The sequence below is a fragment of the Chrysochloris asiatica genome, unplaced genomic scaffold (genome assembly GCF_000296735.1).
Source record: "Chrysochloris asiatica unplaced genomic scaffold, ChrAsi1.0 scaffold00053, whole genome shotgun sequence".
In the NCBI taxonomy this organism is placed as follows: Eukaryota; Metazoa; Chordata; class Mammalia; order Afrosoricida; family Chrysochloridae; genus Chrysochloris; species Chrysochloris asiatica.
In genome coordinates this window covers 10,232,727-10,258,802 of record NW_006408571.1, presented here as the reverse complement: position 1 = coordinate 10,258,802, position 26,076 = coordinate 10,232,727, and the positions used below count along the sequence as shown (strand labels likewise).

General features: G+C 45.6%; 1 protein-coding gene across 1 annotated transcript in view; it reads right to left on the bottom strand.

The window, feature by feature from the left end:
• Positions 1–14,273: 14,273 nt before the first annotated feature.
• NFX1 (nuclear transcription factor, X-box binding 1) overlaps positions 14,274–26,076 on the bottom strand; it is a 77,854-nt gene continuing 66,051 nt past the window's right edge. The window contains exons 20-24 of the mRNA XM_006863032.1: positions 18,549–18,647; positions 18,022–18,088; positions 16,836–16,981; positions 15,624–15,728; positions 14,274–14,524 (exon numbers count right to left, since the gene is read on the bottom strand). Coding sequence (XP_006863094.1) covers positions 14,452–14,524; positions 15,624–15,728; positions 16,836–16,981; positions 18,022–18,088; positions 18,549–18,647 — 490 coding nt within the window. The 3' untranslated portion in view covers positions 14,274–14,451. The remainder of the gene's footprint in view (positions 14,525–15,623; positions 15,729–16,835; positions 16,982–18,021; positions 18,089–18,548; positions 18,648–26,076) is intronic.

The following is a 26,076-nucleotide window of genomic DNA, read 5'->3' as shown; positions in this document are numbered from 1 at the left end:
AAGGAGCCCTGGTAGTGTAGTGGGTTACACACTGAGCTACTAACTACAAGGTCAGCAGTTTAAATCCACCACCTGTTCTGAGGTTGAAAGATGTGTGTTCTGCTCCTGTAGAGATTGACAGCCATGGACACCCTATAAAGGGTCTCTACGAGTCAGAACTGACTTGAAGACAAGTGGCAAGAGTCGTATATGCTGTGAATCTACTTCGCGTCTGTATGTGTGGTGTTGTGAAGTGCCGTCGAGCCCGTTCTGACTCAGTGACCCTGTACAGGGTTTCCGAGGAACAGCTGGTGGGTTTAGTCTGCAGATCTGTGGTTTGCAGTCCAGTGCTGATCCTACAGAACCACAGCTGTGCTTTATACTGAGATTTATGATTTTGTTTCACCCTTCCCCCCATCAAATACATTTTCATTTCCTTTTAGAATGCCCCATGTAGAGAGTAGGAAGGGGGTTGGGTACCTCTTCTTTTTCCTGGTTTCTGAGCTCTCTCACATTAGGGGGTGTACCTGAGTTGCAATGGAAAGAAGATGCAGATGGGGAAATCCTTCCTTGAGCTGCCTGGGAGTCCAGGATTAGGTGGGAGTAGGCTAGTCAGGATCCCCTGACCCCGGGCCAGGCAGGCACCATCCCTTTTTCCAGGACTCAGAAAGAGCATCACCCATGCTTCCTGTCATCACTTTTTCAACGATTACTGAGCACCTACTGTATGCAGGGAGTCCTGGTGTGGCGCTGTGGGTTCATGAGCTAGACTGCAAAGCCAGTTCGAACTGCAAGGTTGGTGGTTCAAGCTCACCAGTCGCTCCTTGGAAACCCTCTAGAGGGTCGCTATGGGTTGGAACCAACTCGATGGCACTTCACAATAACAACAACATCTGTATGCAGGCAGTTAGAAACTATGAGCTGTTCCACTGGAGAAAAATGAGGCTTTCTGCTCCCATAAAGATTTGCAGGGTTACTAGGAGTCGGAACCAACTCCATGGTACTTAACAACAACAACTGTATGCAGGCTCTGCCAGTCTAGTGGGGATTGCTAGGTGACTACGCGGAAGGAGCTAAGTGGTGGTGACCAGGGTACATGGAGGTTGTGGGACTCAAGAGAACGGTCTAGGCATCGAGGTCAGCGCTGGCTTCCTAGAGAAAGAGACTGAGCAGTCGCGAGTACATTGTCCTTCCTGGGGCTGGGCAGCATTTTACAGTTTGAGTGGACAGGGGTAGAGGAGCGTGGACTTTCTTCTGAAAGTAGGGGACATAGCGAGAAGAGAGGTACAAAGCCCTTGGGAGCTGCCTGTACAGGCTGGAGCCATCATCCAGAAGGAGCAGCAGGACACTGACCAAGTTAGAGCTGGCCAGGTGGAGAGAAGGGACTCAACAAATGGCTGTGAAGTCACACTGGCAGGACCTGGCCTGGGCTGCATGTGGGAGTGGCTGAGGGAGATGGAAGAAGCAGAGCAGGGATGACTCCCAGTATGGTATCTGGCTTGGGCCTGAGGTGGGGATGCGCCCACTGAGAGCAGAGGACAGGTGACAAATTGGTTTGGAGAGGAAGATGATGAAGTGTGATATTGTGGCTATGTTGAGTTGAGCTGTCTTGGTGGACAACGAGGGACAGGAGGGCGTGGTTAAAGAGCATGAACTCTAGGATCACACAGCTTCAGTTTATATCTCTTCTGGCCCTGATTTGCAGTGTGGTTTGGGGTAAAGTACTTCAGCTGTCTGGGCCTCACCTTCCTTATCTGTAAAATGGAAATAATAATATAACCTACCCCCTTGTGTTTCTGTGAATACTGAATGAGATTAAAACAGAGTTAGTGCTCAGTAACCGTGAGTTACTATGAATGTTGTATGATCCAGAGCGTGGAAGAGAGCTATGCAATAGACAGGAGGGTCAGGAGCACGGCCTAGGAGTCAGGCATGGGGATGGCGGGTCATGAGGGTTGGCTAAGGAGGGGACCACACAGGCTGGCAGGACACTGGAGTACCACAACAGGGGACAGATGTACACACACACACACTGCAGCACAGGGACAAGCCGCAGGACACTGGAGTACCACAACAGGGGACAGATGTACACACACATACTGCAGCACAGGGACAAGCCGCAACAGCTCTCTGTCAAAGCACGGCAACATTTTGGGGTCAGAAAAAGCAAGTTCCAGAAGATGGCACACACTATAACACTGGCTTTACTGCTGAAAACCAAATAAAAAAGCAATATATTATTTGGGCATGCACATGTATGTGATAAGATGGTTTTTTAAAAAAGATGATTCCATCAGGGAGCTAGAGATAGGAAGGGATGGGGACAGAGCATTGTGGTTCAGACTAATAGCCTGGGAGTTGTTAAGTGCCACTGAGTCGATTTCGACCCATAGCCACCCTGTATAGTGTTTCCAAGGAGCAGCTGGTAAGCTTGAACCACCAACCTTGCAGTTCAAACGACTTTGCAGTCTGACGCATTAGCCACACCACAGCGCCACACCAGGATTCCAGCATAGGGGTAGGTGCAAACTAGTCATAATTTTCTAGTTCTGGGGCTGGAGGTGAGTTTATGGGTCTATTAGATGATCATTCTTTATAACATTAATTGTGATTTATTGGTCTGTGTATGAATCATATTTTTAAAAGGAGACCCCTACAGCCTGAGAAGTGGGGGCAGGGGCGGGGGTAGATTGGATGTCTGGCAGTTTGAGGAAGGGGAGGGGACTGAGAAAGTTCCAGGGGGAGGAGTGAAGCCATGGAACCAGATTGGAAATGACTAGAGAAGAGCTCACAACTACAAGAACCCAGGCCAATGTATGTGACTTCCCTGGGTGACCCTGTCCCAGCCTTAGTGGCCCTGTGAATATGGCGAGGGTGGACACTCCAGGGCAGTGTGACTGAAAGCCTCACTCAAGTGAGTGAGGCCTGGATAGGCCTCAGGTTCTGGTTACCCCTCCCTGTCTGCCCTTCCCTGACCACTTTAGCCTCTGGCATCCTCCTATCCCTGGGAGGTGGCCTTGGTGGCAGAGTGGCCTGTGGCTCTGCCCTGCTGGAAGCCCACAGCCCATGACACCCTGCAGCATTCTGATCCAGTGCCAGACTCAGAGGAGTCTTAACCCTGGCCACTGAGCCTGTCCTTTCATCCTGTCAGCAGACATTGGCTGAGTGCCAACGATACCAAGAAAATCACAGGAGTTCCTAAGGAACCAATATGCTGTGCACTTGAAGATACAGTGTGTGTTCCTGATACATATTGTGTGTGGGGGTGGGGGTGGGGAGGGTGCGAACAGGTAAGGCAGAAAGGGAATAAGAGAAGGCAACTTTGAGTAAAGCCCTGAAGGGGTGAGAGGTCAGCTGTGTGGCGAAAGCATACTGGCTGAGGGAACAGACAGCTTAAAGTATAGTCAGAAGCCTGAACACAAGGAAGTAGGGGAGAGTGGAAAAGATGAGGTCAGAGGAGTAAGTGGGGATGGGGTGGGGGATGGACTGGACTGAGGCCAGGCCCAGGGGAGAGATGAGGCCAAGGTTTGGGCCAGAGGTAAAGGTCATCTCTAGAGGAGGGGAAGAAGGATAGAAGCAGTCAGGATGGGGTGGGGCAGACATCATGGCACCTTGTGGGTCCCTGCTCTTTGTTCTGTTGTCACAAACACACACACCTCAGCAGCCACATCCCCACTCAGTTGAACCCAGTAGGCACATCTTGCTGTTCTGGAGGCCAGACTGTGGAGTGAGCTGTGGGAACTACAACTCTTCTCCAGAGCACAAACTGACTGTGTGACATGGACAGAACCCTCCCCCTCCAACCACCCCGCTGGTTCTGTTTCCCCAAGGAACCACAAGGTCCATGGTTCACGCCTGCTAGCTGCTCCATAGGAGAAAGAAGAGGCTTCTGGTTCCCACAAAGATTTAAAGCCTCGGAAACCCTAAATTGGATTTAGAACCAATTTAGCAGCACTTAACAACAGTGAGTGAGGATTCACTGGTGTCTGGGGAGACTTCTTCCCACGTCCCACAGTCCCATGTTCTGACCCCTGTCCTAGTTGAGGCTGCAGTGGAGAATGGGGAAGGGTCAGGAAAGACTTGCATCCTTAGGCCAGGCCCTTCTAGGGTTTGGCAGAAGCCAAGGGCATCTCAGTATGGTAACCTCAGGTTTGGCCCAACTTGCTCCCCCACCCACTGTCAGGGCCTCCCAGGGAGGGGACTCCACAGGCAGCACCTTGGTCTCCTCCCTCATAGAGTCCTGGCCCTGGAAGAGGTGAGAGCAGCCACGTTAGACTGGGCCTTAGAGCTGCTCCCTTGTGTGAGGTGGCCATGGCTGCTCAGGACCACAGCCTGACCTTGACTGCACTCATCTGAGAACAGGCCTGACCCCAGCTCCTGCCTGTGGCCAACTCACAATGCGGCACTTCAGAATGCAGACTCTGCCTCCAAATGCCTGCTCTGCCACTGCTGCTGGTAATGGTGCGCACCCCCAGTGCTACTGCCTGTCCTCTCACAGGATCCTCAGCAGGATGCTCACTCTCCATGAGAAAACAGAGGCCTGAGGAGACTGACTAGGTAAGGAGTAGACAGCCTTCCAAGCCTGTGCATTAACCCCACACCCAACGATGTGACTTTGGCTAGTTTTCACTGGTTTTTTAAAGTGTGAAATATATTCTCTAAGCAAGAATTGTACCTAGTCGATTGGTGGTGGCTGTGTTAGCTGTTATCACGTCGTCTGACTCACGGAGAGCTAGTCCCAGCAGAATGACCATTGCCTGGTCCTGTACCAGTTTCATTGTCTTTGATGGACTTGAGTCCATTGTGTGGGCACTGTGTATGAGTGCCTTCCACCCTTGGGGGCTTGTCTTCCTGTATCATATCGGCTAGTATTCTGTTGTGATCTCTAGGGCTTCATTGGCTAATTTTCACAAGTAGATGTCCATGCAGGTCTTTCTTCCTGGTCTAGCTTAGTCCACTAGGGGTGAACCTGATGGTACTTGAAATACCGGTGACATAGCTTTCAACATTGTGGCAATATGCAAGCCATCACAGTGTGACAAATTAATAGACAGGTGGTGTATATAACTATACCAGTTGGCACTGAGTCAGTTCTCACTCATGGTGTCCCCATGTGTGCAGAGCAGAACTGAGTTCTATAGGGTTTTCAAGGCTGTGACCTCTTGCAAGATCCCTAGGCCTTCCTTCCTAAGTGTCTCTGGATAGGTTCTGATCAGCGACCTTTCTTTAGAGTGCTTAACTGTTTGTGCCACTTGTTGTTAAGTGTCGTCGAGTCAGTTCTGACTCATAGCGACCCTGTATAGGGTTTCCAGAGTGGCTGGTGAACTTGAACTGCCGACCTTGTGGTTCAAACAGACCTTACAGTCCAACGCTTTAACCCACAGCAACACTTGTTAAGTGCCGTTGAGTCGATTCCTACCCATAGCGACCCTGTATAGGGTTTCCAAGGAGCAGCTGGTGAGCTTGAATCACCGGCCTTGCAGTTCAAACGACTTTGTAATCTGATGCATTAGCCCACAGTGCCACACCAGGACTCCACATCACCACTTAGGGACTCCTTTATATACCATATAGGTATAGGGAACAGACTGAGGGGGGAAGACACACAGCTCACATCCAGGTGCATCCAAGCATACAGCCAGCTTGTGGACTAGGGGCCTAGGGGCTGATAAGGAGGAGTTCTCACCTGGGGTGGAAACAGGCCCTTGGAACAGCCTTGCCAAAGCCGGCAAGAATGCATTTCTGCCCATCCCTCACTCCCACACTCACGCTGGCCTCTGGTTCCAGGTCAGGGGATGTTAGACCATGAATTCCTGAGGGAGGCCAGTTGAGGGGCCCACTTGAACCCTTGGCCCTGCAGTCTTTGACCTGGGAGGGGGCTGCCTTTTCTGGGAGGTCCTCCAGAATTCTGCTCCCTCCCAAACCCCAGCTCAGTGTCTGCTTAGCTCTTGGGACCTTGTGGTTTACAGTCCAGGGCTGATGTCACAGCACTACATCAGTCCTCACAGTGTTGTTGTTAAGTGCCATTTAGTTGGTTCCGACTCAATAACGACCCCGTATAGGGTTTCTGAAGAGTGGCTGGTGGACTTGAACTACCAACCTTGTGGTTCAAACTGACCTTGCAGTCCAGCACATTAACCTGTAGCACCACACCATGAAGGGTGAGTTAATTTAATGTTTGACCAAATGTGGCAGACTAATTTTTAAGTTAATAGTTTTGTATGACCCGTGAATGATGTTACATTAATTTTGGCAGAATAAATGTTCCCCACCCCTGCTGAGGCACTATAGATTAATGCAGTGGACTGCAAAGTTGGTTTGAACTGCAAGGTTGGTGGTTCAAGCTCACTCCTTGGGAACCCTATACACAGTCGCTAGAGGTCAGAACTGACTCGATGGCACTTAACAACCCCTGCTCTGTAGGGTTTCTGAGGCTTTAAATCTTTATAGGAGCTGAAAGCCTCATTTTTCTCCCACAGAGCAGCTGGCAGGCTCGAACCATGGACCTTGTGGTTCACAGTCCAGTACTTGTCGTATGGAGCTACTGCACTCTCTTAAAAAAGGTATTTGCAACATGTCCTTGGTCTTACAAAATTCTGTCATATGATCTCCAGCATCATTTCCATCACCAAAGCCATATTTTCCAGCTACTGATCCTTCCCCTTTGTTTACAACTTTTGTATTCCAATCACCTGTAATTTCAGACTGAAGAAATTGGTATTCTTCAATTTCATCATCACGGGCTTTAGTGGTTGGTGGTTGAACAACAGTGATACTATCTGGTCTTCTGTGTAGGCGTATGGATATTATTCTATCACTGACAGCATTGTACTGCAGTGGGTCCCCACCACCACCACCACCACACATGATCTCAGCAGGTTTCAATCACTGTAATACATCAACAGCTCCCCAAATTAAACTCCCAGCCCAGTCCCATCTCTAGACTTCAGACTCAGATGTAAAACCTCCTACTGGACAGATTTTCCTTTCCAAGCTTGCTCCACCTGGCATGCATTCTTATCTCAGTAACAACAAAGCCAGGTTCCCAACTGCTCAGGCCAAACACTCTGAAGTCAATCCTCCTTTCTCTCACACCCCACTGACATTCTCTAGATGTTTGTATCCAGTCTCCAACCACATGTCCCCCACCACTGTCACTCAGATTTCCCGTCTCTCCTCTTGCCCCTAATTCAGCCTTAGTCTAGTTGCAATGCAGCAGCAAGAATGAGACTTTTAAAAACCAAATCTAATCTTATCGTGCACTTCTCTGCCCCAAACCTTCCTGATCCCTTTCATTCACTGTCCTGGAGCTCCTCTGGCCTTGTGGTCCCTTCAATGCACGTGACATGCTCTTACCACAGAATCTTTGCAATGTCTTTGGTATGAACCAGTCACTCTGCCTGGCGAACTCTCTTCAAGTCTTTGCTTGAATGTCACCTTAAGGCATTGACTATTGTGTGTAAGACCTCCCCCACAGAAATGATGTTAAGATGCTTGGCTGTGTTTTGAATCTTGGTTTCCCTTGCCTACTATTGTAAAATAGATACTTGAAGCGGAGAGAGAGGAATGACCTGAAACATCACCAGGGAAAGCTTGTAAGTCCTTCTTCAGCCTATAACTGATTTTCGTTGTTATTGTTAAGTGCCGTTGAGTCGATTCTGACCCATAGCGACCCTGTACAGGGTTTCTGAGGAGCAGCTGGTGAGCTTGAGCCGCCAACCTTACAATTCAAATGGCTTTGCAGTCAGGTGCATGAACCCACAGTACCACACCAGGATAACTAGTTGGAATACCTAAAATGGGGCTATAACTTGCCCAGTGAAGGAGGCTGCCGGCAGAGCCTTTGCATTGCACAAGAACATAGGTGGAATCCTGATCCCTATCCAGAATCTTCTGAGGTGGGACATTTCCACTTGAAAGGACAAGCAGACCAGTCTGCAGCAGCTAGAAGAACAGAAGATACTTCTTGAAAGAAAGACCAGCAGGAAAAAACAAAAAAAACAAAAACAAAACAGTAACAGCAGTCCAACTGACTACTATAAGAACAAGCAAGTTGTTCCCCAGGGAGCCATCAAGGCAAGTGGTCAGGTCCCCTCAAGGCAAACCCCCTTCCAAGACTGAGACTCAAGTGAAATACATGAGCAGGCATGTGGTCTTGCTGCTGACCACATTGGTCACCAATAAGGGGAAGTGGGGGAAAAACAGCAATGAAGGTGTGAACTAAGTCCCACCACATTCAATAGACTCCTGTTAACCTGGATTGAGACCTGGTTAACCAGCAATATGATGAGATTTGGAACTCCTGGGCCCAGGGGCAGGGACATGGCCCCAGAAGACTAGAATGGAGTATGAAGCATCCAGCTGATATGAAGTGAGGGGAGATGCACAAGAACACCCACACTTGCAGATCGTATCCATTTGACCTCTCATCAATGGCTGGATGATCAGAACATGACTAGAGGAAGAAAGAAGAGGAACAAAAAAAAAAAAAAAGGAAAGAAAGAAAGAGTAACCCACTGCAAGTGGATGAACTTGCCCTGTGCTTGTGGATGCAGTATGACAAAAGAGCGGACAAATCTCTACATTGATAGGTCATTCTCACCCCCTTGATACACAGGATCAACAGGGAGGGGGAACTTAAGACATTGGCTACCCAAAATGGGGGGACTACAAAGGCAAGAAGTGACTGGCTTACAAACTTTCAATAGGGAACCTAGCTCCACAGGATACAGGGAAAGGTAGTATCTCCACTGAATTGTTTCCAAGCTGTCTAGATGAGGTTGATAAAAGGTGAGGGGGAAAGGACTCCTATGGTTCAATAGGGAATGATTGGTATCAGATCTGACAGTGAGTGTTGGAAAGGTAAATGTAAATGTTTGGTAACAAAAGGAGAGTGGCTGATTTTGCAGTCCAGGAGTGGAGATCCCTGGAAACATCAAGGGAGAAAAGTGAAGTGTGAGACCCTGTCCGAGGAGGCAGCAATGCTAGGGATGGAGACAGAGACGATGACGTGGACAAAAGGAGCGGCTGGGGATTCTGGAAGGGAGAGGGGCTGTGGGTTGGTGGCCAGGGGGTAGGTGTGTGAGGTGTATCCTTTGGTTGTTTGATGATGCACGCAGGGGATTGTGATCATTGCAATGAAATATGATAGGATGAATGTAATGTTCACCCATGTAAACAAACACATAATTTACAACACAATAAAAACTAAAAAAAAAAAAGAGATGGAAGGAAAAAAAAATACCTCCCCCACAAACACACCCCCACTACACCTCTTTTACAATGCCATCAGACATGTTTTTACTGTGTGTGTTTACTGTCCTGTCTCCCATAACTGGGCTGTAAGCTCCAAGTGAACAACAGCTGTGTCTGTTTTGTTAGTGTTTATTTTATCCAGATGGAGACCTGGTGTGGTTAACCCTGTTGAGGGTTAATGTGCTGGACTACAAGGTCACTTTGATCAACAACGTTGGCGGTTCAAGCTCACCATCGGCTCCTTGGAACACTATACAGGGTCCAACGGTCAGAACTGACTTGACGACACTCGATGTTTTCTCCTGATGCAACAGGTATATGGTTAAGTGCCATGGAATTGGTTCTCACAGCTACCCTGTATAGTTTCTGAGGCTGTAAAGCTTTATAGGACCAGAAAGTCTCATCTTTCTCCCGAGCACGTCAGAACGCTCCTTAGAAACCAGGATGGCCAGACTTCATCTCTCAAACTTCAGACATATTATCAGGAAGGGACCAGTCCCTGGAGACATCATGCTTGGTAACATGGTGGTGGTGGTGGTGATGTGCTGTGGAGTCCGTTCCAACTCATTGCGACCCTCTACAGGGTTTCCAAGGCTGCACGATGGATCCTGGTGTAACACTGTAGTATTAGAAACTGACTGCTAACTACAAGGTCAGTGGATCAAACCACCAGCCGCTTTTCAGAAACCCTATACAGGGGCACTGAGTTGGACCTGACAATGGCCATCCACCACTCCTGAATGTCCCACAGGGACCTCAAAATCGGGAGGCAGGGAGGTAAAAAGGGACAACAGTGATGAGGGAAGTTCACTAGGATTTTCTCTTTCTGCAACAGTTAACTCGATTATGGTTTTTCCAAGCTATCTTGTTTATGTCCATGTTATGAGGGGGGTTTAAAAAGCTCACAGAAAAATGAAATTCGAAGATGAAAGGGTTTTTTGAAGGCCCTTGTATATACCAATTTCCTGGTTCTGTGATCCAGATTAACCCCAGGGGCTGTTGTAGTCAAAAATGAACACTGCTGGTGTTTCCAAAATTGGCACAAAACATAGGCTTCTTTCCTAGTTGTTCTGACATGCTGGGCTCCCCTGCCTTGGGAACCCCAGGATGAGCTCTGAGCACTGGCCCTGTTCCATGTACTGGTGAGGACACAGGTTTTGGATTCTGTCCTAGCAGGAACGTCAGCTCTTCAGTTGCTCATTGAGTGACCTGATTCCTTCAACCTCCCTCTTTGCCCATTGATAAAATGGGGAGAATAATACATACTTCATGGTACGGGGCCCTTAGGAGTAGAAGAGACCGGCATAGTGCTTGATGCATATTACATGCAATTGCAATTATCCACTATCAGGAAGGGTTCTTGGCAACTTGTGGCCTATGGTGACTCCCTCAGCCCATGCCAGGTTTAGCATGGGGAGCAGCTGTGGTATGGAGGGACAGCCCAGGTAGACCCTTTGGTAGAGCAGCTTCACAATTGTCCCTTCCCCCTAAGAGCTATCCCTTGAGACTGAGTCCTGGAGTGGGAGGACTGAGATGCTGTGACACTGAGAAACTCTCGACCTAGCCTCACTGTTACCCACTGGCCTCAGAGGCTCAGTCTTGGGCGGCATACTGTAAGCAAACTTTCCAGGGCTGACAGTGAATCCAAGTATCCCAGTTGGGGCTCCTGGCACCATGTTACCTCCTAGAATCCCAGAAGCTGGGCATTATGAAAAGACTTCACAGGGCTGGGGCTGAGGCCTCAGACTGAGTTCTGTTTGAGATCAGAAGACATCTCACCTTTTCCTGAGGACTTGGCACCCTTGTCCTGTAGAATGGCTCAAGGTTGGGAAATCCAAGTCTGGATTCTGATCCTGGTCTGGCACACACTGCCCATGTGAGCACAGGGAAGCATCCTTTTCAGGCTGAATGGGCTTAGAGGATTCTAGAAAGCCATGGAAGATGGTATAGGACACTTGTGCTGAGGGTCTGTAGAGGATGGGTGGGGGATGTTTGAGGGTCTAGTGAGCAAGATGAAGCTCTGGCCTAGCCTGGAGGTCATTCCTCATTTTAGAAGAGGCATACTGGCAGGTTCTCCTGTCAGGCACAAATTGAAAAGGCTGTAATTTGCACGACTCCCCTAAACCTACAACCTCCCTAAATTTTCCCTCCCCTGATCTGTCCTCTGGCCTGTCCCACCCCTTCCAGGACAAAACCCAAAGCTGCTTCATAGACTGTGACCAGGAAGGACTTTCATCCATAGTCCTACACCTCATGCCAGGCTGGCACCACTGCTAAGAGGGGCCACACCTGCCAGAGGGAAACTGAGATGAGAACTTGGTCTCTAGACAGCTCTGGCCCCATAAAGGGGCTCCTGCTGGATAAGAGTCCATTTCCCTTGAGTCCAAGCTCTTGTCTTCCCAGTGGAGAATCCACCAAACCCTTAAGCAGCAGCTGAGATTATCTTGTTGCTCCAAGAAGGTCAGCTCTCCTGCTTACTTCTTCAAAATCTCCTACATCTTTCCTCTTCCCAGTGCCAATCCTCACAGCCTCTTCCTCTCCTGGACCACTCCTGCCACCTCCTGCCTCTGGTTAGCTCCAGTCTCTTTTTCACACTTCTGCCTGAGGGGCTGCTCTGGAATTATTTTTAAGTGCCTCGAGTTGGTTCTGACTCATAGTGAACCTGTATAGGGTTTCTGAGGAACCGCTGGTAAGCTCTGGAATAAGGGTCAGCAAACTATGGTCCATTGGCCAATTTCAGCCTGCCATGTTTTTGAATGACCCACAAGCTACTACGAAGTTTCATTTAAAAATGGTTGAAAAAAATAAAAATAATATCTTGTGACATGAAAAATTATGTGACACTCTTACCTCAGTGCCCATAGTGTTATTGGAACACAGCCATGCTCATTCATTTGTATATTATTTATGGCTTCTTTTGTGCTACAGTGGCAGAGTTGGAATAGTAACAAAGACTTTGTTGAGTCGTGATACGGCACTGTAGGATAAACACTGGATTGCAAGGTCAATGGTTCAAACTCACCAGCCCCACCTACCTTGGGTCACTATGAGTCCCAACTGGATGTCACTTAAAAGGAACAAATCTCTACTTCAGATCCTATGGTGACTCCCTGTGGCTCTCCATCAGATGACTTGGTGTCTACTTCTCCAGCTTCATCACCTACATCTCCAGTAGTTGGTCTACTCTGGACAACTAACCTATCCTTAAACCCACCAGACACCACACCCCAGAGCTTGTCTCATGTTGCTTACCTTTGAAGGAGGCTTGGCAGTCCTACGATCACAAGATGGCTCAAATGCTTCCTCCAGTTCCTTTCCCACCCATGTTCTTCTCTTAATCAAGAGAACAAACCTATTCATTCCTACAATAACTTTATACAAAGTTCTCTTATGGTTCTTCATCTTAATTGACAGATCAAAAACCACTTGTGCCAGACCAATCACAGTCCATGGAAAATATCTGTTCAGATGTGTAGTCTCCACTGGTTTAGAAAACAAGCCCATCTGCTTCCCACGTCAAAGTAGTCAATTACTGCTTCCTTGGCTATTTTCTGTAAATTACACAAGGCTGGCAGGGGTGACGCATGACAGCATCCACCAGAAGCCTGTTCAGCATTCATAACCTTTAACTTGCCTAGGATCATGGAGAAAGAAGATGCTTAGGTATTTTCCAGATATCAAGTATTTTTATAAACTTTCAGCACCTATGATGGGTCAGGCATCTCATTTGTTTTCTCATTTAATGTTCACAACCACCCTGGTGAAGTTGGTGATACCTCCACTCTACCAAATAGCTAGGTGTTACATGGCAGACCTAGACTCTGAAGCTGGTTTCCTGCTGAATCCCAGATGCCCTCACGTACTCCACTCACTGGATCCAGCACTGGGGCGATGACAGATGCTCATGGACTTCCTGTTGTGTTAGGGAACAATGGGACCCTGCACTAACCAGGTCCAGATAAGCAGTTGTGTAGTTGTCTGTCTCTTCCCTTAAGTCACCTGTTCCTGCTGCTGTACCTGAGGTCTTTTGAAGAGGATTGTCTGGTGAGGACCAAAGGGTGGCCCTGCTCTTCCTAAGAAAATTAAGTATCTGGCTTCATGATGCCGCTTCTCAAATGTTCTGATGATCTGGGGCTCATGGCTTGTTCAAGAGCAGGAGGAAGCTGCTGGAAGTCTGGCCTCCATGCTGAAGGGGTACGAATGTAAAGAAGGTCAAACTAATGTAATAGTTGATGGACCTGCCTCAAAAGAGCTTTAAGAATGCTTCTCTAGTGGACCACTGGGCATAATTCCTAGACTGTCTACTCATTTTTCTGAATATTATTACCGCAGAAGTCCAGAGACAGGGAGAGCCAATATGCCTGCTAAACAGTTGCAATAAAGTAAGACCAGCCAGCTTGATCAACCTGAGACTGTCTCCCTACCAGAGAAGGGGAACTAGGGCTACGCAAGTCAGTTCACAGACCACTGAGTGAACCTGGCAGAGGAAAACGCTTGTTCTATGTCCTCTACCATTTATGGTGGATGGATAAAAGACTATCACCAGACAGGTTCAGTGATGTGCTAGGGACTCAAGAAAAAGGAATTCGGTAAATTGACCTATTTCTCCCCTCTCCTAGCTGAAGGTATTGGGAATTTCTCACGTTCAGCTAAATGGACTGATGAGCGTTTTTGGCAAAAGACTTAGATAAGAGAGCTCTGTTTAAAACAACATGTGTGATTTCAGGTATGTTGCACAGACTCCATATTTGGTATTTCAGACTGAGAAACCCACTTGTGTCTTTCCAAAGGCTGAGATCTATTTTGGTTAAGAAAGCAAGGTGCATGTGATGTTGCAGGCATTTTCAGGAGAATGAGCAAGTGAGCAAACTCAGGCAATGACCAAGTGTCATCAAGCCAGTCTCAGGTAAAATTCTGGTCTGTCCAAATGAAGTCCCATGTTCCCCAGTCCTGGAAGTAACCACAGTGATGAAATGAGGAACCTTTTCAAATACATGACTGAATAACTAGTGGCCACACAGTCCAAGAGTTGGCTACATTGAAGCCCTTTCTGTAGACAGGAACAGAGGACAAGGGAAGTGCTGAGCGCTCATGCTTTGGCTGTAGCATACAAGACAGTGTGTGAGGCTGTGATCCCACCTGGTAGGGAGGGACAAGCAGGATTGATCTGTTCCACTACCCCTAATCACTCTTTGATCTAAGTGTGTCTTGATCTCCTTAGTCCTGGACGTCAAAGTAGTCAATTACTGCTTCCTTGGCTATTTTCTGTAAATTACTGCTCCCAGAATTCCTGAAAAGCAAACAAAGAATGATCAATCTTTTCTTCTTTGGGCAAAACAGATACAGTTCTTCACAGAGTTAAGGATCTGGTGATTTACCGTTTTTGATTCTTGATAAGATCCTGGGGCAAATATGAGTTGATAATGTTGAAATTTGGTGAAAGGGCCACAGTAATTACTACTCTTTCTAATCTAAAAATGTCTACTAGTAGTTTTATATAAAAATAAAAGCAAGCAGACAAAAAAAGACACTAAGTATGGCATAAACACACCCATGACGTGATGCTGGGCTCTGCTGTGAGAGTTGGTGTGGCACTGCCCATGTGGCTCATACACATGCTGACTAGGATCCGGGGCATCTGCTTCCCAGAAGTGGACAGGGCTGCTCCTGGGAGCTACATGCCCCGCACACGCTTGCTGAGGTCACACCACGGGCAATACCCAGCTGTCCCTGTCCCAGTGGAACACCTATCGCCACAACCATTATGGTGAAGTTGTAAACCGCCCTAACCACTCTTCCAGAAATTTTGTTCAGGAGGCAGAGTTTTAGTATGGAGAACCACAGCAGGAGTAGGTACTTCTACTTTCAGAGGAATTTCGGCACTGCTGCCTCCTAGCTACCTCCGTCTACCTCCTTGGCTCCTGAGAAAACACCTGCTTGGGTTTCTTTTTTCTTTAAATCATAAATGCTTCTTGTTGTAAATGATTCAGACCACACAGAAGCAGACAAGACAAGAAAGTACTCTCCTTCACTGCTAACTCCCACCCAACCCCAATTCCATCTTCAGAATAACTAAATTAGCTGGGATGGCAGAGTGAACCCACTTCCCAGGGTCACTATCCACACCACTACGGGACATTTGGTTCAGTGAATGTTCCCTACAGAGGGAATGTGGGCATTTCAAATGTCAAACTTAGGACCTCTCTGCCCAGAAAAAAAGCGTGTTCAACGTATCTGTCAAAGCTGATCTATCTGGCTACTGACCACAGCACTCCAGGGCCAGCCTTCTGAGGAGGGCGGCAGCGGCTGGAGCAGCCCAGGAGAGCTGTGGCCCTGCTGGCTTTTCAGAACAGTCAGAGCCCTTTGGAGAGCAGTGGACGAATTCTTACTTGTCTGTCTGTTGTCTATGATGAGGAATTGGTGGTGGCGGTCGTGACTGCATTTCCCTTTCAAGGACACTTGTCAGAGAAGTTGGAGGACAAATGGATCTCCCTCTGATAAAAGTCAAAATACAAAAATGTCGTAAAGTGAGAGTCACTTGCAGAGAGAGGCAGACAGGTAGACAGTGTATGGCTCTGGCACAGTGATGTTGCTGAGCACTGATGACAGAACGTGTTTCCTCTCAGACATGGCCACCATCATTCAAACCCTGCCTTCCCCACCCACCTCTGCTCGGCCCATTCTGGCTTCTGTCTTTGCACATTCCAGTCTGTTTCACTGGGACATTCTTCCTACTACTTTCCCAGGTCCTGACAGTCATCCTGGATCCTCTAGCCCCTCCTGGCTCACAATACTGCCTGTTTCCCCTAATGGCAAAACACTGATCACAGTTTAGGCCTCAGGGCAGAGTCCAGCATTCTTGCTATTCCCATCCTGCCGGAGGAAAGGGTCAAGGAGCAGTCAGAGGAAAAACAAGAGACAGAAGCAAAGGAGGCAGAAGTAACAGGGAGGCTCCCAGCCCAGCCCCTCAGGTCTGCTGTTTGCCTAGGGAAATGCTGTTCCAGAATGGGACACGGATCTTGGATGACGTGAGGGCTTGTGCATTTTAGCTGTGTCTACCCTAGGTATAAGAAGCTCTGGTAGCGTAGTGGTTACGAGTCAGGCTGCTAATCTCAAAATCAGCAATTCAAAACTACCAGCAGCTCCGCGGGAGAAAGATGAGACTTTCTGCTCCTATAAGTATTTACAGCCTTGGAAACCCTGTACAGGGTCACTATGGGTCAGAACCAACTCGACGGCACATAACAACAACAACACGGGGGACTGGGAAACCTGGTGTGGTGCTGTGGGATAAAGCACTGAGTGACTGCAAGGTTGGTTTGAACCACAAAGTTGGCAGTTCCAACAGAAGCTGCTCTTTGGAAACCCTATACAGGGTTGCTATGGGTCAAAACCAACTTGACGGCACTTAACAACAATCCTAGGGACCGAGCAGGTAGCTTTGTTCTCTGGTTCAAACCTGTGAATCATCTGGAATGGCTGTCAGTCCACCTGTTCCTCAAAGCAGGAGTGGGGAGTAAGGAATTTGGCCACTGACAGACCCTGCTTTGGGTCCTGGCTGCCTGCTGAGGAGTTTCTCCTGTGATGCAGCAGCAACCCACCTGACTGCAGTGACCACGACGTTGCGCTTGGGTTCACTGTCATAGCTCACGCTCTCCAGGCCGTAAACTTGGGCTAGGTCGTGGATGATCCGGCGGTGGTCTCTGTTCATGGGCGGGAAGCAGTGGCTTTTCTTAATATTCTTTCCCTGTATTGAGGGACGAGAAGGCTGATAAAATCACCCTGACAACAGAAAACGCTAACAGTGCTCCTTACCACACCCCCCAGAACAGCCTGGTCCATAGGGACGGCTGAGGTCTCCAGGCCCACAGCTTCAGGGACTGTGAGCAGGCCGACCTAGGTGGGAGTCAGAGGATGAGGGCTGATGTACTTCCTTCACCTACTCTGTGAGCCACAGAGCAGCTAGGCAGGGCTAGGGACAAAGGGCAAGTGACTGAAACTTAAGTACCTGACTATAAAGTAAACAAAATAAAGATAAATCCCTCATTTCCTCTAAAAGTACATTCTCAAGTAAACGTCTGAATATGTAGGTATAGACACACAAGCTCAGGATGCCTATTCAGGAGAGAATCGCACCTTCCATTTGACCCCCTTCATGTTAGTATTTTGGTGGGATGTGGGGAAGAAGGGCGGAAGGGAGGGGTAGGGAATGGGGGAGGAAAACCCATCATCATCACGCCCTGCCCACACTGACAGGCCTCGAGTGAAGGGCTGGCAGCGTTGGCTGAACTAGAGCTTGTCACCTGTCCCTCACACCCGTGCAGTTTCCAGGGACAGGGACCTTGTTCTCTGAGGCAGCCTTTCTTGCTGCGCTTTATTTAGCTCTACTCGTATTGTTTATCTTTACCTAATGGCTACCTTTGGGGCGATACAGAGCCTGAGCATCCGCCTTTCACAACAACCCTAAAGGCTATCTTCCAAAGTACCCCACAGTCACTCAATTATCACGTTAAGCCCCCTCCCCAGAATTTCTTCATGTGACCCTGGGCACTGAGCTAGGGTTTTTATTTCCATTTCATTTGATCACAGCTATCTTTCTGTAATGACTGAATCAGGACAGGTTCACATGGCTGTAATATTAGAATAGCTGGGCTCTGGAGAAAGAAAAGGATCCTTGAGGATGCTGTGACTTCTTCCTACAACTACTTTAGGCTGACAGTGTCTGGGACTTGATTCTCTATCAAGCTGGCCTTAGAGACATGTCTACTTTGATGTTTTGACTTCAACCTTATTCACGGTCTCCACAAGGGCTTCCATTTCCTTCTCAACATCACTGACAAACTTTAAGTCCTTCCTGAAATGAGATATTGCCACAGTTAATGTCATCAGTTCCTGTTCTTCTGGGAACCCCTTCTCCCCCCGACCCCCTGAGGTAAAGTGCAGACAACAGGCAGAGGCAGGAGCTGTCAGACAAAATGAGAAACAGCCACGGGAGAAAACTAAGAACTGTTCCTGCTCCCTAGCAAGGACTGATGTGACTGTGAGATCTGAGGACAGAGGCGGGAAGAGGCTTAGAGAGCCTCATTCTAGCCTCAGAGGGTCAGACTCTACCACAGGGGCCCACCTCGCATGCACCCACCCACAGACACCCCAAGTTCAGGTCTTCAAGGGGACAATTTAAAGAAATTATGAGATTTTAATAAACATCTCATAGTCTTTTACAACAAATAAACATTGTAACTGGCTTAACCACAGAAAGAGGGACCAAACATGCTCTTATGGCACACTGAGGAAGCAGGTAACAAGTGACATACCTGGCGTCTTCTTTCAAACTATCACTGAATTTGGAGCCCGAAGAACGTATATTAAAAGGGTCAGAATCCTCGCTGATATGAAATGCCTCTGCTAACCGCCTGGAAGTGAGACAGAAGTGTGTAAATGAAAGGAGGCGAAGGGAAACTGCCTGGGAGTAACGGAGTGAGGAAATGATTCTAAGTACTTGACATATTAACTACTGTTGTTAAGTGACGTCATCGGTTCAGACTCATAGAAACCCTGTATAGTATTTCCAAGGTGCGGCTGGTAAGTTTGAACCGCCAACCTTGCAGTTCAAACCAACTTTGCAAGCCAGGGCATTATCTCACATTGCCACACCAGGCCTCCTGACATGCTAATTAGCTAATTTCAATAAACCAGATTATTAATAATAACAATTTAAGAGCAGATATAGTGGTCATGCCAACATCATGCTCTCCATGCCATAAATTTACAGCAACTGAAAACTCTATGGAGAGCAGTTTTCTCTGACACACGCGGGGTTGCCATTGATTGGAGTGCCTCAATGGCAACAGTTTTTTTTTTGGATGCAAGACTGGCAGGCAGACCATGGATTGCAGGTATCATGGCCCTGCAGGCAGTAATGCACATCCGTCTTTTATTTCAGGGAGGGATTTTACACAAAGGAAGAAGGGGATTATTAAGACAGGGTACAGAAATGAAATGTGATTAATCGTTCAAAACAGGACACAATGATTTACAGGAACAAATTCTACAATATACATCGCAAATTATCTTAATAATCTAACATCCTTAATTTTCCAAAAATTCAAGAAAACTGTTATAAATTACTTTTTTGGCTCAAATCCTAAGGCAGTGACTCGAGGTTTCTCAAGGCTAATTAACATACCTATAGCACTTAATCTCGAATTGATAAAGGTGAAAAAGGATTTAAAAGGTCTGAAGAGAGTCAAGTTGTTTCAGCTACCTGGCTTAGGCTTTCTGGAGGAAGAAGGACCTCTGGGTTAACGGTTTACACCTGGGGACGATTTGAGGTGGTTGTCACTATTATTCCTTGAACAATACTCTTGAATTCGACAATCTACTTTGAGTGAATTCCTTGGGCGGATTGTCTCCAGAGCCTCTTTGCGGAATCCCAGCAAACCTGCCTTTGGAACTTTTACGGCCTCTGCTTTAGAAAGGGTTTTTGTTTTAATATTTGTCCATGGGTATCCAGGGCTCATGTATTAAGTTAGTATCAAACATAACTGAATAATTTGATAAAGAACAGTTTGGACATGCTTGCCAGGTGGCCAGAGTTTGTTCCTCAGAGAGATTTGTTCCCAGGACCCTATGCACTGCCAACACAGTGGAGACATTAACAGAGGCACATAAGAAACCATTTTCTCAGAAGCTACAATTACTGGAGTTAGAAGCATAGAATGAATAATAAGACCAAAGAAAATTATACAGAGGTAGCCCACCAGTGAGTTCGCAAAAACCAATGAACCCGGGACATAAGGAGGTCATTTCCTTTGGCCCTCAGGGTCCTTGGCTAGCCATCCTGAGTGGGGCCATCATGTAGGATTTTCGTCCATGACACAGAGCCTCAACATCTTAGTGCTTTAATGGCAACAGGTTTTGCTTTAATAGAAGATAATAAACAATACTGATCTCTTTGGGTCTGAGCAAGCCATAGACTGAACACTGGATTATCTGAGGACAAGAAGGCTGCAGTGGTGAAATCACCGGGGGATATCATTTGCTGATGATTAATTTGAACACAACACAGACGTAGAAGCATTAGTTAACACATTACAGCTGTCTGTAAAATAAAGGAATTAATCAAATACCAACATAAGTAGCACATTTTAATACATTTCCTTTCAGATTTTTTCTCCCACAATTTTAAGTAGTTGCAATCAGTGTATATAAAATTTTCCATCATTTCCCCCCTCACTGTTAGATAATTAGCACTCCTTATCATCTGATTCCCACACTTACTGTTTCGATAGCTACATAATCTTCCAATTATCTATTCCATAAATCACTTAAGCATTCTCCAATTACATTTTTGTCAACAGTTTCCCAATGTTGTATGTGAAACAACAAACACCTCCATGTAAATAATTTAAAAATTATTTCCCTGGAAAATGTTTCCAGTTGTGGGACTATTGGGGTAAGCAGTACGGGCCCAAACTTCTGACTAATACTTGACCAGTGTTCTCCAAACTGCACGAGGCTCACAGCATTGTACCAACACAAGTTACATCTTTTTTTTAAGAGAGGTAAGGGACTTCTGCTAAAATGGCAGACTAGGCAGATACACTACATGGACCCTCTAAAACAATGATACGAGAGACCAAATACAACAGAAACAAATGAAAATTCTGGCACTCTGAACTTTAAAAGAAAAGCTAGAGAGGTGGATGGAGTGCTTGCTGAGAGGAGAGGCCGAGCAGGGATGGTGAGAGAAGGAGACTGATGAAAGGCTGGCCAGACAAGGCTCCCTCCTCTTGTGAGCAGCTTTGGTGGTGGAAGGAGGCCTGGCAGAACAGATCTGAGAGGGCAACAGGAAAGGTTCAATTTCTTCTTCTCCCCACATTTCCCTGATGAACAGAGGTGTGGCCAGCGCCTGCCCTCATTCAATCCCAGCACAAGACCCTGCTCTCTGGGAGTTTGGAGCCATGTGGTTGGGAGCCATGGCAGTGTGAGATGGGGGCTGACTCCACTGCTTTGGTGTGCCGCTTTGGTGGGCTTGACTCCTGACCAACAAAATCCGCAGAACCACAAGACCAGCATTTAATCAGTCACTCTGCCCCCAGCTTCCCAGTGGTCCTGACAGACACTAAAACCAACTCCATCAAGGGCTTCCAAGAACTGCTTGCAGTTTGAGGACCCTGAACACAGATAACACTGAGGCCATCTTGAATTGTAGGAGCCCCCCAGAGATTTCTCTCCTCTGGATCCAACAACTGCACTGTCTGATTTTACAAACACAACAACCCCAGAATGCCCTGGAGACAACTGACAATTTTAGCTCATATAATTAATTGAGAGAGAATGGCTCATTCAAATGGAACTAACTGAAAAAAATTCAAAAGACTGCAAATTAGGTACCTTCAAAGGATTGACTGAAAGATTGAGGAAAGCAAGGAAAGCAAAATAAAAACGCTAGAAGAATTCAGGGAAACACTACAAGAACAAACAGACAAATTGCAAAATTTGAAACAATATAAAACCTGCAATTAGAAATACAGAAGATTAAAACTAAGATCTCAAAAATGGATAATACATTGATAGAGCAAAGGAGTAAATGCAAAGCAATGGAAGTTCGAATTAGTGAACTTGAAGAGAAACCTCTCAATACTAGTTTGCTATTAGAACAATCAGAAAAAAGATTGAAAAAAATCTGAGGAAAGCTATGTGGGACACCATGAAGACGAACAACTTATCGGAATTCTAAAGTAGGAAGAGACATGCACACTGAAAATTGTCAAAGAGCTGTTAGAAGAAAACTTCCCTAACATCAAGAAAGATAAGGAGATAAGAATATAAGAAGCTGAACAGACCACAAACAGGATAGATCTAAAAAGAAAATCTCTAAGACATACCATAATCAAACTTTCCAAAATTCAAGAAAAGGAAAGAATCCTGAGAGCAGCTTGGGAAAATCGAAAAGTTACCTACAAAGGAGAACCAATGAGACTAAGCGCTGATTTCTCAGTAGAAACCATGCAGGCAAGATGGCAATGGAATGACATATACAAAACACTGGAAGAAAAAAATTCCAATCAAGAATCACATACTCAGCAAAGCTGAACCTCAACTATGATGGTGAAATCAGGACATTTCCTGATATACAGAAATAAATAGAATTTGTAATGACTAGACCTACCTTACAAAAATTGCTGAAAGGTGTTCTTTGGACTAAAAACCAACAACAGCAAACAATAAGCTGAGATTATCATACAGACACCACCCAGAACGTAATCCAGATATATATATAATCTATTTAAGGGTTTTATTCTGGATTGAGTAAAAGTTTACAGGGCAGATCATCAGTTTTACATTCAACAAATCATACACCTTGTTTCATTACAACAATTATAATCCCCTTCATGTACCATCAGTTAACAGTGTTTCTCTCTATTCACTTTAGTTTTTTTTTTTTTAAACACTCATGCATATATACTTTACACCACCAAAGGGCATATTCTGCAAGTCTGCCTCCTGGCCGCCATCTCTTAGTCCCTCACTTCCTATGAATCTAGAGTCCTCAGCTGCTCCCTCTCTCCATGTCCCCATCTCTGCCTCCACCTCTGGTGTCGCTGCTTCTCTGGATAAGGCCTCTCATTCCGCTTGTGCTCTTCTCCCTCGATGATCCTAGGGTCCTTTGATTCTGGACTGTAAGATTAACCGCTCTCCCATTTTTATTACAAAACATCTACCTTTACAATTGTGACAGTCGCAACCAGTCATGATAGCAATTACTCACTACTGAGTCATAAGAATCTTACCCCCATCTCTTTTTACCAGACCCATCTAGACAAGATGAAAACTATTCACTAGGGTCTCTTTCTTTCCTCACACACTATTAAACTAAGCTCCCCCTTGAAACCTTGATAAGCCAGTCACTTCGTGCCTTTATCACCCCCTCATTTTAGGTAGCCAATGTCTGAGTTGCCCTGTGTACAAGAGGGGCAGATATGGAAGTATTTAAAGTTAAACAAATCTGCAAGACTGAAAACAGGGAACCAGAGATCTCAATGTATAATGAAGTCAACTACATAGCAAAAAGAGGAAATAGTACAGATACAGAACATACAAATGGCAAAGAAGGTAGATTTCAAGATAAAGAGAGTGTTTTAAGCAGGGGAAAAAAAATAATAAGTTATAAGGTAACCTCAAAGAAAAAGACAACACCTCCACATCAAAATTAAAAAACAAAACAAACAGATATTGAAAACATTAACACAAAAGAAATGAAAAGAAAACCCATAAACAAAATGAACTCAGCATAAAAAATTATATGGAAAAAAGAATCCAGCAGCACCATGCAAAAAACATATAGAAAAATGACAACGATCAATTCATATTGTTGCTGTCATGTGACGTTGAGTCAGTTCCGATTCATAGCGACACTGTAAAGAGTTTCTGAGGAGTAGCCGGTGAGTTTGAACTGCCGACCTTGTGGTTCAAACCAGCCTTGCAGTTGAGTGCTTATCCTCTAGTGCCACTCATATCTATTGATAATTACACTAAATGTAAATGGATTAAATGTACCAATCAAGAGACATTAAGAACAGAATGGATATGAAAACAGGATCCTGCAATATGCTGTCTTTAAGAGATGCATCAAAAAGATAGAGACAGCTTAAATGCCCATCAACAGAGAAGATGGCTAAACAAACTTTGGCACATCCAAATAGTGGAATACTACAAACTGTTGAAGAATAATGATGAATCTGTGAGACACCTCACAACACGTAGGTTGAACCTAGAGAGCATTATGTTGAATGAAATTAGTTAATCACAAAAGTACAAACACTATGAAACCAATGTTGTAAAAAGTTTAATAAAAGGGTTTCTTGGTCAAAGAAACAATCTATGATGGTTGGTGGGGGGGAGAGAAAATTATTCATGGACTAGAGTGTAGACACATGTTAACAGGTCAAGAAATATACAACATGAGATAAGTCAGCAGAGGAAAGATGGGGTAGTGGGAGATACAGAGAGGAATACAATAGTTAAAGTGAATAGAAGTAAATGCTGTTACTGGTACATGGAAGGGATTTGCAACCATGGAATGAAGCAAAGTATATGTGTTGAATGTAAAACTGATGATCTGCTCTGCAAACCTTCACAATAAAACGTTTTCCTTTTTAAAAAAAAAGAGTTAAGAATTCAGTTAAGCACTTAGTGTGATTTCTATTTTCACTGAGACAGGGTTTCCTGCAAGCTTAAGGCCTATATGAATCTTCACTATTGCTAGATTTTCCAATTTTTCAAGAAGCTTCATTTTCAAAAATCAAGAGAATTATTTTTTGTGGGGGATATATCTTGATTTCTAGACATCAAATTTAAATTATCAATTAAACATGCCTGTGGGCTGAACATGGATCCCTAGTGGTACAGTGGGTTAATCAATGAGCAGCTATCTGCAAGGTTGGCAATTCAAACCCACCAGTGGCTCCATGGGAGAATGATGAGGCTGTCTGTGCCTGGACAGATTTCAGTCTCAGAAAGCCTAAAGAGAAGTTCTCCTCTGTCCTGTGGGCTCATTATGAGTTGGGATTGACTCAATGGGAGTGGGTTTGGTGGGCTGAGTGTTTGGCCTATCAGAATGGTGATTTTGCTACGGAACAGTAGAGCATTATTATTATTATTATTATGATTATGATGATGATGATGATGTAATTAGGTTGAGTGGGCAGTTAAGAAAGAATCTCTTGCTATTGAGGGTCACTATGTCATCATTCTATACTAATTAAGGCAGTGTGATACTGGCACAATGAGTCCGCATGAGTCCAGACACACGTATGAATACGTGATTTCTGACAAAGAGCCTACTGCAGAGCACTGAGAAAAGGATGATCTTAACAACCACTGCACCCGATGGAGATTCCTATGGGAAACAACTGCATCGTGAACCTTCTGTAAGCCAAACTCAAAAGATTCACTCCCGGTCAACTGCAGATCTAAAAGTGAAAGCTTACAGACAATCACATCAGAGAACATCAATATGATTTCAGAATGGGCAGTGTTTCTTAAACACAAAAAACACTAGCATTAAGAAAAAGACTGATAAACTGGACTACATTAAAATTAAAAAATGTTTAATAAAAGACATAATTAAGAAAGTGAAAAGTGAAGCTAAAGAATGGAAAAAAATATTCATAATTATAAAACCAACAAAGGACTTGTGTCCATAATATATGAAGATCTCCTACTTACCAACATGAAACACTTAAAAACTAAGCAAAAGGCTTGAATAGGCACCACACAAAGGAGACTATCTAAATGACCAATAAACATGAAAAGTTACTCAACCTATTGATTCATCAGGGACATAAGCTCAATGATATCCTGGTTACAATATATTTACAAGAATGGGTAAAAATGAAAAGATAGATTATTCCAAGTATTGGAAAAATGTCAATCAAATGGAACCTCACAATGCTGATGGGGGTGTAAAATACAACCACTTTGGAAACTCGCAGAATTTACTAAAACTGAATATATGCACATATCCTACTAATCAGCAATTCCACTCCTAAATTCATATATAATAGACATAAATACAGATATACAGCAAAATAAAGGTAGGATATGCTGATTGGCGACCACACACATCACCCATAATGGGAAGTGAGGGAAAAACAATAATGAAGTGGCTAGCTAAGCCCTACAGCGTTCAATAGACTCCTGTGAACCCGGGTGGAGACCTGGTTGGCCAGCAGTGTGGCAAGACCTGGGGATTCTTGGGCCCAGAGTCAGTGACATAGCCACAGAGGACTAGAGTGGAAAGTGAAGCATCCAGCTGATAAGAAGAAAGGGCATATG